The sequence below is a fragment of the Tympanuchus pallidicinctus genome, unplaced genomic scaffold (assembly GCF_026119805.1).
Source record: "Tympanuchus pallidicinctus isolate F22 unplaced genomic scaffold, pur_lepc_1.0 scaffold1, whole genome shotgun sequence".
NCBI classification, from domain to species: domain Eukaryota; kingdom Metazoa; phylum Chordata; class Aves; order Galliformes; family Phasianidae; genus Tympanuchus; species Tympanuchus pallidicinctus.
In genome coordinates, this window is record NW_026294618.1 from 93,295,402 (window position 1) to 93,309,912 (window position 14,511).

A 14,511-nucleotide genomic window follows, 5' to 3' on the forward strand; every position below is an offset into this window, starting at 1 on the left:
AAAAACAAGAGAGACAGAAAGAGAGAAAGAGAAAGAGAAAGAGAGGGTTAGCATCACCACAGCAGCCCTCTGCAGCCTACAGTGACATGGAGGTCCTTCCCTGCCCCATGTGAGGATGGGGGCTGATTCCTTACTTCTAGCTTGGGGATGGCATGGGGACACCCTGCCCAAAAGTATTTGTAATTCCCTGGCACCTAAAATAGCCTGCCAGGGGCCTTGGGGTGCTTCACTTCCTTCCCTGTCTTCCAAACAGCAGGTATCACCTCTTCCAGATGGGTTGGCCAATTCTGCTGACCCTGCCACCAGCCCACTCTATTTTTGCCATGTCAGCATAGGCAGCTATGGACTAGTCATGGTGCAGTTTCGTGACCCGGGGTTGTTGGCGGGTTTGCTATGCCTGTTACTACTCCACTCCCAGAAAATGTTCTCTGCCATGGTGGGTTACCGCTCATTAACAATGACTTTTGGGCTCTATTCCGAAGGCTGATGGGGCATCAGATACCTGAGCTTACTTAAATAGTGCTGACCGCCCTAGAAGAGAATGTTGTGAGCAAGGAAAAATGTCAAACAAAATCAATCGTCTTCTGAAAATATGCAGACAAACTGGAAAAATGGAAAAGAAAAAGGAATGCGCGCTTACCAAGCTCATTCAACAACAGCGCTGTGAAGGAGACAGACAGAGACAAACACAGAAGAAGAAAAGTAAATGAATAATGAAATCAAAAGGAATATTCACAGAAAAACTCCAGATCCCAGGGCAGAGCTTTCAGATCTGTAAAACTGCAGGATACCATTAGTGTTGAGAGAGATGCACTAAAAATAAAGGAACGGAAACGTTTCATGGGACTGTGGATTTAAAATAAAAATGACTGCAGACATGGGGTGGGTATGAGATAAAAGGCACACTCCCAAAATTCATTTTTCCCCTTTAAATCATATGTGCAAGATCTTCCATTGGTCTCGGGGGTAGTTTTGCCTTGGAGGAGGACACAACGTGTCCCATGTGCAGTGCATAATGACTTTGACCTCTTCCAGCTGCTTAATGGGGAGCAAGAACTACTGCTGACAGCTGTGCTTCTAACATATGGAATGAGAGGAAAAAAGTCTGGGGCAAAGTTTGGCTCAGGGATCTGCTTACTCAACATTTGAGGTTTTTGAAATGAAAGAAAAAAGCTCTCCCTCGGTGCAAAGTGGGTTTCTGGCTCCCAAGGCACAGACCGCAGTGTGGCTACATGGCGCAGCGGTGATGTTTCAGGAGTGCTCCCATCTGCAGGTTGTGAGCGCTGCTCACCCCATCTCACTGCCTCTTATAAAATCAAGCACAAAATCCGGCTCAACAAAAAACCTCAACACAGCATGGCCAAAGCAGCAAATAGTATCCCTTTAAATCCTGACTAGCCTTTCAACTAGCTAGCTTGCAAAACTGAACATCTCTCAGCTACCCTCAATTTGTGACCAGGAGAGTGAGAAACTGATTTTTTTTTTAGCCTGACTCCTCCTACCAGTTCACATAACAAAGCTAGCCACAAAAACCAGCTGGAAACCTGACAGAGAAGATGGCAAAGCTGACCTGCAAGGCACCTGTTTGGAAGGGGAATCACTGCCAGATATTAGGCTGAAATAGTGTGGTATCTCCCTGCCTAGCATGGGGACTGCTGGAGACCCTCTCTGTCCTGAAGTGTAGTATGTGCCAGCCCTGTGGCTGCTGCAGGGAGAGCTTCCGTCCCAAAAACCAGACGGGCAGGCCAACCGTTCCTGCCAATTTGTTACAAAGGCTTTCATAAGGGACTGTTGTAGGGCAACTAATTATCTTAAGTAGCTTTAAAATTGCTTCTTGCTTGGCAACCAATAGCATGGAGGGTTAGCCTTGATGTTAATTTTTAGTTAATTTCTTGAGAGAAAAAAAAAAAAAAAAAAAAAGCTTAGAAAACGAAGTGAGCCGTGTCTTTTCGGAAAGGTTTGTAGTTGGTTGAGAAATGTTTTTATTTTATGTAATGAAAGAGGAAATTGTTTTTATTATTCCTATGAGGAGTTATTATCCAGTGCAGAGCCATGAAACTTTGAGTGTAACCTGATTTCTCCTGGATTGATTGCATCTTACGGCATTACCTGCTTGTGCCGTGATTCTGAGCTATTTTCAGACCCTAGTGCCAGCGTAGAAAAGACTGAAAAGACTGCTCTGGCCATGCATTTTACTTCAAGCAGAGGCTACTTGTATCTTCTGATAAAAATGATGCAGCACTGCTTGCTTCTGGAGGCTGAATTGATTTCTACTGAATTCTACTGGTTTTCTACTAAATTGAATGAAGCTGCAGCTGCGGGGTGGTGGGGCGATACGCTCAAAATGTCTGTGGGGGCTGGCGATGCTCATCATCCCCTGCCTGGATACCAGGGGGAACCCTTGCCAGCGAGACAGAGTCCCCCCCAAAACAAAAGAGAACAGAAAACAGAGTAAAAAGCTGCAAGGGCCAAGCTTCGAAGGAAGGAGGGCAAAACGGCCGGGAGCCAGAGTGCGAGGAGAAAGGAGTGTGAGAGTAGGGAGACACAGAGAAAAGCGGACGGCAGCGTCTCGAGAGCTGGTCTGGTGTTACTCTCACACCTTTCACTCCTCGTCGTAGCCACACCGGGTCCCCAAGCACAAGGAAGAAACTGCACTCTTTCTCATACTCCTCACGGTCAAGTATTCTAAGGGTAATGAATTTCCTGTGGGAACACAAGACAAAGGCAAACACATGATTGGCGTCGCACGCGCATGCAGTTCACGTCCGCCGTGGTGCCGAGATGGTTGGGGAGGGAGGGAAGCGGCTGCACATCCCAATGGGGCAGGCGGGGAAGGGCAGGAGCATCCCTGGGGGTTTCTGGGGGCTCCGCTCCTGCCCTTTTCCGCAGGCGCTGCGGATGTGAGCTCGGTGTTGCAGGTGCTAGGCATGAGTGAGCCAGACAGGGACACACAGGCTGGGCTCAGCCCCGGAGCACGTCCCCCACCTTTCTTCTCACTCATCTCCACCAGCCGGGGCTCCCCGATCTCTAGGTAGAAGGTCTTGTTTTTCTCATACTCCTCATCATCTATCACCTTGATTGATATCGTTTTGCTGGAACAGAGAAGAAGAAATAGAGATTCAAGAGTAAGGGGGGAAGAGGGAGGAGGGAGACAGGGAGAGGAGGAGGGTGGAAAGGCCAGGAGAAGGAGGCTGCGGAGAGAAAACAGTGGGTTTGGTAGCACAGCTGGAGGGGCAGCGCAGCCGAAAGCAAAAGGCAGAGGCTGAGAGGCCAAGAGGACGAGCAGGGAGGTCCATGGGGTCAGAGTACCTTCAAAAACTCTAGGTGCAAAGCAGCCCCTCGATGGCTTACTCCCATTTAACCAGCCCCGGCACGGCTAATCTGCAGCAGTGCCATTGGCTGTTCCATTGGGCTTTGTGGGCTTTGGTGGACGAGTTCAAGGGGGACGCAGCAGTCCCATCTGCTGCATCCTGCTAGGCAGAGCCCCTCTGCCTGGCTGACAGGTATTTGGCAGCAGAGGTGACGTTTTACTCTCTTTCACAGCAAACACTGCCAAGCACTTGGTGGAACAGCCAGGATGATTTCTTGTGCTGTTCGCTGTGAGTCAGAAGTGTATTAAGTTTGCCCTTCATGCTTATAATGAAACCATTTACTCAAGAGCAAGCAATGGCTGTGAAAAGTGTAACAGTGCAGCACAGTATGGGGTAATGGTATCTTAGAATGAATATCCGTAATAATTTGTTCTGTTTGTAATTATTGCTGCAAAGGTTTTGTACGTAGGAAAAATGGTTACCAAGCATGCAGCTCATCTTGCTATGCATTGATGAGTTAGAGGAAATTATTGCGTATTAAAAACCTAATGCTCTCAGCCAAGCTATCAGAGGACCTGACAGAATTAACAGAATGGCACTATTTCAGAAACATTACTCGCCAAATCAATAATTCTCCTGGCAACTCCCATTAAAATGCATTCTGCACCTTCCCTCCACATATGAAACAAAGCCCTTCTCAGGAAAGTTAATTAAAAAAGCTGTCTTCAGCAACGCTGAGGGCAGCAGAGCCATCAAGACGTAAGCTTCCTATGGGTGTGCTCTGCCTTCCTACATGCGGCATTTCTGAGCCCTGCAAAATAATTCTCTCTCACAAGAAGAAACTGGAAGAAGAAAGCTGCTGCCAGTGCTGAGACTCAGCACCAACAGGACTTGAATATGGAATCTCTGGGCTGAATCTCCCATTGCCAGTAGGTGTTGCTGCAATGAAGTTTTCTGGCTGGCATTTCCAAGGTGTGAGCATGTGCTCTGTGTCAGGCAGACACGTGCACTGCTCATTTTTTCTGCACAAGGCTAGGAGGAACAAATAGCAAGTCTGCTCACTGGATGCATTTCCAATCAGCAAAAAATTGCTGAGGCGAAATTGTTCCTGGGATGATACTGCAATCCCAGACAAAAGACTTTCCTTCTGATGATGTTCAAGACCACATCTGCTTGAGAAACAGCTATATGGAAATAAGACAGATTATTCTTAGACCATGGATCATCTTCACTGCACCGCATTTTGCCTTCTGGATTCTGCAGAGCACCCTGAAACCCTCTCCATTGTGCCCCAGCTGAGGTCCTGAGTTCTCAGTAGGAGAGGAGTTATTGCCTTTCCCAGCATTATGCTCCAGTTGAGTGCATGGGAGGATCAATCTGACCAGCGATGCATTCTCTGCTGATGAAAGAAAGCACTTGCATCAACCTAGCCATTCGTGATTATTGCAGGGAAGCTGGTGCCATGAAACATCACAGACATTTAGTGCACAGACACTGTGTGCATGGAAGACAGATAAAACATCGGGGAAATGTGGTTGGTGCCTCCTGATAGCATTGCCAAAACCCATGGAAGCCATCTGGGCCCAGCATCCAGCTCGGTGCTCATACCAACAAAAAGTTGGGCAAAATGTTGCCAAGGAGAAACCACACAAGTGTCTGCATTTCTGTATCAAAAATTGCTTGTCCCTGAGTCTGTAGGCAAGGCAATCTCTGAGGGAATGATTTTCAGCTCATTTCCATGTACCAGCAATCAAAAAATGAAATAAATCTTGCAGAACTGCAGCTCCAGCTCTTCTTTCCCAAAAGGATTATGTCTTCAGGGATGCAACATCCCTACTCTTGCTCTAAGCCTGTGGTCTCCACCAGGATAACAGCATTCTTTTCAAATCATGCTGTTTCAGTCAAACTGCAGAGCTCTTTCAGCACAGCCTCCACACACAATCCTTGGTCACTGGAGCTCATGGAAAGCTTCAGTACCAACCTCTTTGTTGGCAATGCCCTAGAAGGGTAAGTACTCTATGAAAAACCTCGTACATGAGCAGGGACAGGTCCATGCGTGATAAGTTAGCACAGACTGGCAGGAGCCGGATGGAGGGCAGCAGAGGAGTATTTCTCTGCAAGTATTTTTTTGACCAAGGCTACATCAGACTGTGGCAGCAGCACAGATGCAAGGAGCTGGGACTCCCACCTCAACCGTCTCTGCCATGCTTGTCTCTCTTGTGGGGTCAGGAGTGCCTGGTGGCGGCCTGCCTGGAACTTACATTCATTTTGAACCCGAATATGTGCACAGTCACTGGGCAAATCCTCCATGTGCTTGCAAAAATCCTGCTGCTCCCAATCCAGATGGTATCATTCAGTGATGTGAAATGGCACAAGCCCCTCTCATGACTCAGACAAGCACTGAACACAGCAGAGCATCAGCAATCGGCTCCAGAGAGATACAGGCAAGACGTGCTGGGGTATGGCCCCCAGAGCACTCGTCCTCCTTGACAGGACCAGATGTCCAGGAGCAGACATATGTCAGGTCCAGCACGCATGTCTGGCTGTCTGCTCAGGCTCAACATGGAGAAAGATTCCTTTCATCACAGCACAACGCATCTGTTAGCTCTCTTACAGATCCCTAGCAATGCCTTTTTAACACTGCTTTTGTTTTTTCCCTTTTTTTTTTTTCCTTCCTTCAAGTGAGAGGACAAGGCCAACTACCCCCATCCTTGGAGATGTGCAAAGCTTGCCTAAGCTACTGCTTGTGCTGTGATGGCCTTCTGAGCAGAGGTTAGACCAGAGACCTTCCAAAGTCCCTGCCAACCTTCACTCTGCTGTGCACCTAGATCAGAGATCTTGTGGCTAAGAAAGCATCACTGTGATCAGACCACATAACTAAGTGCTACATGTAGCCAGTCACGGTGTGCCCAGTGGGACTCGAAAATAAACATCTCTAAGTACAGCTGACCAACTGCTACAGCAGTCAGCAGCTAGCTCGATGATAAGCATGTAGCACACTTTTGCTGCGGGGACAGACACTTATTCCAGAATCAACAGAGACAATTATGTTCTTTTGCAGCTTGTCACCCATTCAACTTCCAGCAATCACCCAGGAGAGTTATATGTACAGACTGGAGGACTTCCAACTCCACATTCATAACGACAACATCCAGGTCAGAGGGCTGTGATGTCCTAAGTCCAAATCCCACAGTAACTAAGCACTTCCCAGCCCAATGGGTCAGTGATGGCAGTAAGAGAATAACCACGAAGGATGCATGCTCTGGAGATGATGTTTTGAAAGCACATTTGCTGGGGCTGTCCATTCCAGCCTGTGTTCTTAGACTACTGTAGAAAGCTGCCACGTTGATTTCTCATACATCTGCCTGTCAGCCAGTCACTTAATTAGTCACGGTTAAAGCTAGAGACGGCACGTGGCTGGAAATACTCCCTGCTTCATGCAGCTCACGTAGGTGCTGGGCACAGTGCAGAGGGGCAAGCATGGCCCAGGGGGCTGTTGCAGGGCATAAAAATCAGCACCAGAACTGAGTACAACCAAAGCCAGTGGCTAAGGCCAATTGAACTAGACCTAAGCCATTAGAAGCAGGGAGCAGATCCCAATGCATGGCTGGAAATAGCCACCAAGAGCAAAGTAGATCTTTCTCTTCCCATCCCCACCTCCCCTTTTTGGTGAGCACTCATCTGCCTGGAGACTGCAAGGGTTCAAGGCCCTGTCCGTGCTGTGAAAGATGCAAAGAGCCCTAGCTGCTCCTGTGCCTCCCTCTGCAGTGCACACCTTTTCAGACCCAGATGCTGGAGAATGTTTTTGTGCACTTAGCAGCTTCACTGCTCACACTTCTGACAGCTACTCGAGGAGGGAAGTTGTCTTGTTGCTGGGAAGTAAAAAGGAGGAGATGAGGTTTTTCTTCCACTAGTTGACAACAAAATTGCACCTGATAGCAAGAGGTGACACCTCTGTGTGCAGAGGCCCTAAGATGAAAGTGCTTATCCTGGCTGCAGTTGATGCACGTCTGGCAGGGGACACGTGGGAGGTACATGCAGTGTCCGCTGTGCCAGCGCAGGGACACCTGCTCCTGAGGGACAGAAGACGCAGCTGTGGACCAGAATGTACACAACTATTTATCACATGTGGTTTGTAGCTGTTACCTGGGGTCTCTGATGGAGGCGAGGGTTCATTAGGGTTTCTGTCCCTCCCATGCAAGGCCATGCTCTCTGGAGGCCTCTACCACCCAGCTGTACGGGGAGGGCAGCAGCAGCAGGCTATGATTCTGTGTAGAAAGACACAAAGATCACGCAGCCCAATCTTGGCTCCATTTCATGCCAACAGACAGGAGATGTCCCTTCTGAGGAGTGTCAGTTCTCTGTCAGCTCTCAGCCACCAATTCAGGCTGCCTAGAGGCCATAAAACGTCTTCTGGGAGATTCTGAGACTCACAGAGCTCAGATTCAGCCTCTTCTCCAGATGCACAACCACTAAAAATCCAATGGAAGGCAGGGGGAGCCATTGCAATCTCCTCTAGCACAAGCATAAAGGCAGAGCAAACCCCTCATCTCCTCTAGGGCAGGCTCAGAAAAAAGACATGCAGTGGTCTGTAGGGGCTCAGCAACTCTCTGTATCAGCAGCATGGTGGCCCTGACTTTCCAAGGGACAGACCTGTGGGAGTCCTACAAAAACACACTGGAATAGGGTAGACAAGACTCCTAGAGCCTCCTGGCAACTCAAAGAGCTCACATACGGAGTGTTACAGCACCCGCATGTCTAAAGAGAATTTGTTGCACTTTTTTTTTTTTCTTCCTGAAGCATCCTCAGTGGTTTTGAGAAGGAGCAGGTGATCAGATCTGGAGGCAGAGGCAGTCCCTTCAGCTCCATCACTGGCAGTGCATGCATCTGTCCTATCCCTCTCGGTGTTGTACACTGACTCAAGAAACGACCATCTCCAGCACTGCCAGCTTTATCCCAGCTGCACTACATGGGAAATGCTCAGTGAAATACCTGACTTTACTCATCCCCTATCTACCAAAAAGCAGAGAAACACAGCCCTTATCCTCAGATAGAGCTACAGATCTGAGTCGTCATCCCATCAACAGTATGGAGACCATGATGGTGAACGCCAGTAACAGAATCATCCTTGGTTCGAAGATTTTTCCCACTTGAAGAATCTGATCTGAAGAGTTCCTTTGCAAAGATAGCCACTGCCTTTGATCATAGGTGAAGGAGAGATATGAGACAGAGAGCACACACGGTGCAGTAAATCCGAACTCCCTGCTACATGGGTGTGAAAGAAAGCAGTTGCAAAAGCGGTCCAAGCTTTGCTCTTGTCTATTGCTCAAATCTGGAATGACAACAACTTGCCCAGGTGGTGAGAAAAGCATCTCAGGGCACTGATGATGCCACGGCTCTACTGCAAATGCTGGGGATGGACACTACATGGCTGAGCTGTGGGAACTAGACAGGCTTCCTGGCTTGCTACAGGTCCGACTCCATCAGATTTGAGCTCTGGTGTGCAAAGCTTGCAGGTGGTTATCAGCATGACATGTACTTCTTTCCACTGGGCTAACTGGACCACCATGGAGAATAAATTGCACAACTGACTGGAGATGAAGGTCAAATAGAAATGGGAGCGTGAGGGAGACAGGGGTGATGGCCATCCCTGATCCCATGCTGATGGGATCCCATATTTGTGTGATGCCCCATGAGTCACCCTTGCAGGGCCCTTTTCAGAACCGGCGCTTGCTTATCCAAAATGTCCGTGCTTGCTCAAAATTTGCCTGAAGCATGCTGCAAACATGACGTGGAGGGCAAAGGAAAGCCTCCCTGAAACTAAGCCTGACACATGCTTTGGGAAGGGTAAAGTGAGCAGATTTGATGAGGCAGCTCAGTTTGCAGGTCCAGCAGCCCAGATCTGAATGGAGCTGTACAGCCTAATGTCTGCAAAACAGTCAGCACACCAACCTGGCACTGAAATCTGTGAAGGGTGGGGAAACAATCATTTTCCCCTCATGTCTGGAGCCAAAATTTATTTGGCTGCTCTTATTTTCTTTGTTGCCCCACACTTCTTTTTTTTCCGAGAAATCAAGCTCGCTGAATCAATGCTTCTAAGAGCACAGATGATGTGTTGTCATCTCCCTAGCAGCATGAAACAACTGTTCCTCTGGCCTCAGGATGCATTAAATCTAAATGACAACACACAGCTCAAACACACAATGTTAGTCTGTTCCAGAGCATCGCTCCTAGAAGAGCCCTGGCAAAGCCTTATCTGTCCAGCCCATTCCCCCACAGCCTTGTGGAGAGGAAAGACATGGGAGGTAGTTTGCAGGGGCAGCAGAATCAATGATTTCACATGCAAGGCTGAATGCTGCTATAATTTCTATTTAGGAAGGCCATATTGGGCAGGATTTGTCAGATAAGAAACACTGCTTTTCTGGGGAATCCCTGATGTTGCCTGTGAATTTTGCACTCTAGCTCATCTGCCAACATCACATTTTGCAAAAAGCCATGACGCATTCTTGAGGTGCCCCAAAACAAGACCTGAGCCCTCAGTCACACTTAAAGGTTTCACCATCCCCAGATAGCTGAAGGTGTGATCATCCCATGGCTCTGGACAAACTGGAGTTTTGCTGTTCCTTCACACTCCCTTAGCTGTGTACATCAAGAGGTGGTGAGCACCTGGCACAGGCTGTCCAGGGAGGTGGTAGAGTCACAATCCCTGGAGGTATTCAAGAAGAGAGCAGATATGGCACTGAGGGACATGGTCTAGAGCAGTCACAGTCATGGACTGATGGTTGGACGTGATAATCTTAGTGATCTTTCCAACCTTAATGATTCTATGATTCTATGAGCTACCTTGTAAAGCTCATTGGGTGCCTGCTGCAGGCAGGACCATGGGGACACTGAACAGGAGACATTCTGTCTACATCAATGTCTGGATCTCCAAGGAGAGCATCACAGACAGTGCAATGCAAGTGACAACGACTAGGAGAAAAAATACATTTAATGTGAATTTGATCAAAAACACCCCCAACAGCAATTGCTTAAGGCGCCTGGGAAAGCTGACAAGGCAGAAATAACTCAACCCCTGGCACTGCACTGCCTTGCCCATGCCAGCTAAAAACTTTCATTATTTCCAAAAAATTCAGCTTGTGCTGCAAGCAAAGGGTTGAGTGCCCAGGGCTCAGTCTAGCCCAATACTCTTGCTGCATATCAATGCTTGCAAATGCCATTTCTAAGAAGCCTTCAGAGTTCAGAGCCAAAAGTTGGTACTTTACCTCTTCCCTAACCCCTGGTTGTTCTCATATACATTTTCCCCAAGAGAAAGCACTTGGAAACTCATTCAATTGCTTCTCACTTCTCCGCATATCTGAGCACATAGAAGCTTTTCTTTACAGGCAGGTTCCCTTTACAACAATAATTGCTCCGTTCTTCCAATAAATGCTTGTTGACCTTCTCTGTACGTGCCTGGCATAGTTGCCATGACTATGCTCCTCAAAGGGAAGACATCACTCTTATCAAAATGATTTTGGCACTCCTGAGAATGAATTTCAATGAGCAACAGCCAGCAGAGGGGACTTCTCTGCAGCCTTATAAATTATTTAGCAGACTTTGCTGCTTTTATGCTGAGTAAACAAAACAGAGAGCAGCATGCCAAATTGGGCAGCAAGGCTTCAGCACCAGGAATCAAGGCTGAAGGAAGCCCAGAACACATCTGCTGTGCAGCTCAGTGCTGCTACTGCAGAGAGGCAGTATATAAACGTCAGTAGTGCTTCCCTCTTGAAAGGTACCTTTCAAACTTCCTGGCATGGGTTTCCATGGGAGGTGTGCATCTGGCTCCTGGTGTTTGGTGCCAGCCCAAAGATCAGCCCCTTTGTTTCAAGCTGGGAGACGAAGGCATTCCCCACAGACTTTTGGAGTGACCCAAACGCTCTGACAAGAAGTGCAAAAAGCCTTTCATCATCACTACTTTTATCTTCTTTTGCCTGGTGATCAAGCGAGTGGCTTTGAGAGTGGGAATGTGCCCATGGTTCTGCTGTGCTGCTCACGCCAGCGTGCCTGCTGCTCTTAACAACTGTTCAAACTTAGCAAAACGTGTGTGCATGTGCACACACACAAGCTGCTGAGCAAAACATCTGCCCTGACTTGCGTGTGCACGTTGATGCAGATGTGATATGTATCTGCAGCCCAGCACAAAGCAAACATCCTACCTCCTCTCCCTGCTGGGGCTCTGCAGAAGCTAATGGGCTTCTGAGATACAGAAGAGCCTTTTGATCTTTTATGAGCTTGTCAGTGAGTGTCACATTGAACTTTTATTAGGAGAAGTTGTAAGTAATTGTGTGTCAAAGAAGGTTCCGATGCAACGCTCCTGTTTTAGCAATTGAAATGACTGGCTGCAGGGTGCCCACATATTCCAGCCTCCTTTGGGCCATTCACCTGTGCTGGTCCAGACCCGGCTGTAAAAAACACAAAGTCTGTGAGCATCAGCACACGAGATGCTGTTGTACTGCAGGCTTCAAATTCCAGGGATGCTCATTTCTGAAGACAGGAACCCCATCCCTGAGCTTCACCCTGGTGCTGTGCAATGCCATTTCTTCCCAGTCTTATCAGACATCTTCAGACCTCTGGCAGCTGCTATAGCAATTGGTGCTCAGCCCCTCAGAAAGGCATTTCTGAAACTGCCACAAGAGGATCAGAGGACCCTCATGGCCTTCCTGGACTTGAGATAAGTGAGACAAGACTTGTGAGGGATCACATGGACAATTTCAAGAGCCACCACTTGCTAACCGACATGCTGTTGATTTGCTGCCAAGTAAATTAAACTGTGAAATACAGCTCTCTCTGTTGAAACTCTAGGTACAGAAAGTCTTTTTAAAGAGACATCACATCTCCTGAAATCCCCAGTGATCAGTGGGGTTAAAATCCGCGGTGGGAGCACTGAAGCAAACGTTTGCTAATAAGAGCATTTCATTGGGAGACCTTTCATGCCTCCTCCTGGCGCTGAGATAGGCAGAAGGAGGATGAAAGAATTCTGCTTTTCCTTCCCGTTACCAAGGAGACTGTTTAAACAAAGCTAAAAACAAGAGGAACCGGGTGGCCGAGAGGAAGGCGAGCATGGAGGAGCACGTGAGTGCTTTGTCACTGCTTGCTGCAAGCCCTGCCAGGGGCTGTTCCCCTCCTCGTGGGGGAGAAGCCTGCATTTCAGAGTGCATAAACCTGGGTGAAGGTGTAAAGGAATATTTTAAAATGGCAACATAAAAAAGTGCCTAACCACAGGCTGCTCTTTGTGGCCAGCTCAGCACCTCCAATCACCATCTGTATGCCCAGACGGTTGATGGATGTATAAAATGCTGGATGAAAAATCCTACTCCATGGAGGCAGATGTGCTGTGTTGCTCCTGTGACAGTCAAAAGCCTGCAGCTAAAGCCCAGAAGACCTTTTGTAAAGGCAGGGCTTTTCCAAGCCCTACATACTGTATGCCCCAGCCCCACCTGGAAACCATGACATGAGGTGGAAGTGGTGATTCCCCCATCATTAGCAGAGGCCAGGGGCTGGTTTCCATCCCGCTGTGAACCCCCTGCTTCAGACATCAGAAGGGAAATGGTTCCCAGATGCATTTTCTCCATCTGATGCTCGTCTCTTATACTTGCTCATCTGCACGACTGAAACCCACAGGGCTTTGAGATTCAGGCAGAGCATGCCTGTTGTTACACCTGCTTGGGACTTCCTATGGAAATTTTGCCAGACTTTAGCTATTGAGATGGAAACTTTTCAGGTGGGGTGGCCACTGCTGAGAGAGTTACAAAGAGCCATCTCGCTGAGTGCTTCTTGCTCTGAAGGCTCAGTTTAGGGAGAAATAAGCTGTTTTGCCCATGGATTTTTTTTCCCCAAACACCGCACTGAGTAATTTTCTCCTTATGCTTCACTGCAGAGAATGAAACTTAGCAGAAAGCTCTCTCCAGTGCTTAGGATATGCCAATCCCATAAAAATTTGTTTAAATTAGACTGAGTTATAAGACTCAAAAAACTTTGAAAACACGTAGGCTCCTTTGAACTGGCAGCTCAAGGTCTTGGAAGATTTCATCTCCTCTGGAAATGCTCCATCCTATCCCAAGGCCAACCTGACATTATAGATGCTGTGCCCTCAGCAGGGCTTTCCCTATGTCTGGGAGCTGCTGGGGAGTTCTGGCCATGACCAGCTCTCCCTTTTCTGATCCTGATCCTGAGCTCGACTCTGCAAAAGCCAGAAATGGGACCACATTCCAACATGCCTCTGGGTGCAGGAGGGACCCAGGGAACAAGCGGACAATTTAAAACAAGATCTAGAGGCACTCAGAACAACAAAAGGTTGAAGAACATGTAAGGAGTGTCTTTGGGAGCATCTAGCCTGGCTCTGCAGTGGGAACTGCAGGGATGGTTTGGAAAATGTTGGATGGAAGGACAGAGAACAAAGTTGTCCAGAGCCCTCCTAGTGCAATGGCTGGGGTGAAGGCAGGCACAAACAAAGCTGTTGTTAATTGCCTTTGGTGATAGAAACCTATGTTGCTGTCAATAACATTCACATCAATACCCACCACCTCAGTGTGATACCTATTTTTTGACTGACTCCCAATCTGACCATGTATGTGTTTATTTGTTACAGCCCAGTAATGATCCTCTAATTGTCATAGACAGCTGCAGCTCCAACTTTTCACTGAAGCTCACCTTTTTGAAGTTATTTAGGTGTTTAAGGTTAGCTTAACCCTAATCACAATCACTGATGCAGGGCCCAAGCAAGGCTAGAGCTTCTGGCCATGCGCCTGCAGCTTCCAGCCCCAGCCTGCATCAAAGAACATGCTTTTTCTTTTTTTTTTTTTAAGAGAAGGAACCCTTAGTAATCATCCTTATTGTTTGCTAATTCAGAGCTGCCAGAGAGCCTGGAGGATTATTTTGTGCAGAGCTGTAAACGATGCCCCGTGATAATGATTGCTTTCACTGATCTTTGGAGGAAAATTCCAATTTCCAATTGTGAAAAAGAGATTTTCCACTTCTGTGCCTCAAATAAACAGCTTCACATCCAAAACCTAGCAGATAGGCTTCAGAAAAGTGTGTTTCCAAGCTCCCAGAAAGCCAGACAGAAATGCCCAAGGTGTATTCCAAATGGATGACGTGCAAAGGGCCTTGCCAGCACAGCAGGGAGCAGACTCAACCTCCAGCCAGCTGGGTTATGTCC

General features: G+C 47.9%; 1 protein-coding gene across 7 annotated transcripts in view; it reads right to left on the reverse strand.

Annotated features, from left to right (window-relative positions):
* Nucleotides 1–14,511, reverse strand: part of SLC8A1 (solute carrier family 8 member A1) — a 99,244-nt gene that overhangs the window by 13,227 nt on the left and 71,506 nt on the right. For 3 of the 7 annotated variants that reach the window (XM_052676082.1, XM_052676063.1, XM_052676065.1), the window contains exons 3-4: nt 2,986–3,092; nt 641–661 (exon numbers count right to left, since the gene is read on the reverse strand). In XM_052676082.1, the coding sequence (XP_052532042.1) occupies nt 641–661; nt 2,986–3,092 (128 nt within the window). Of the gene's footprint in view, nt 1–640; nt 662–2,599; nt 2,704–2,985; nt 3,093–14,511 lie in introns of all 7 variants that reach the window. The other 4 variants (XM_052676115.1, XM_052676104.1, XM_052676073.1 and 1 more) reach the window with 2 other exon arrangements.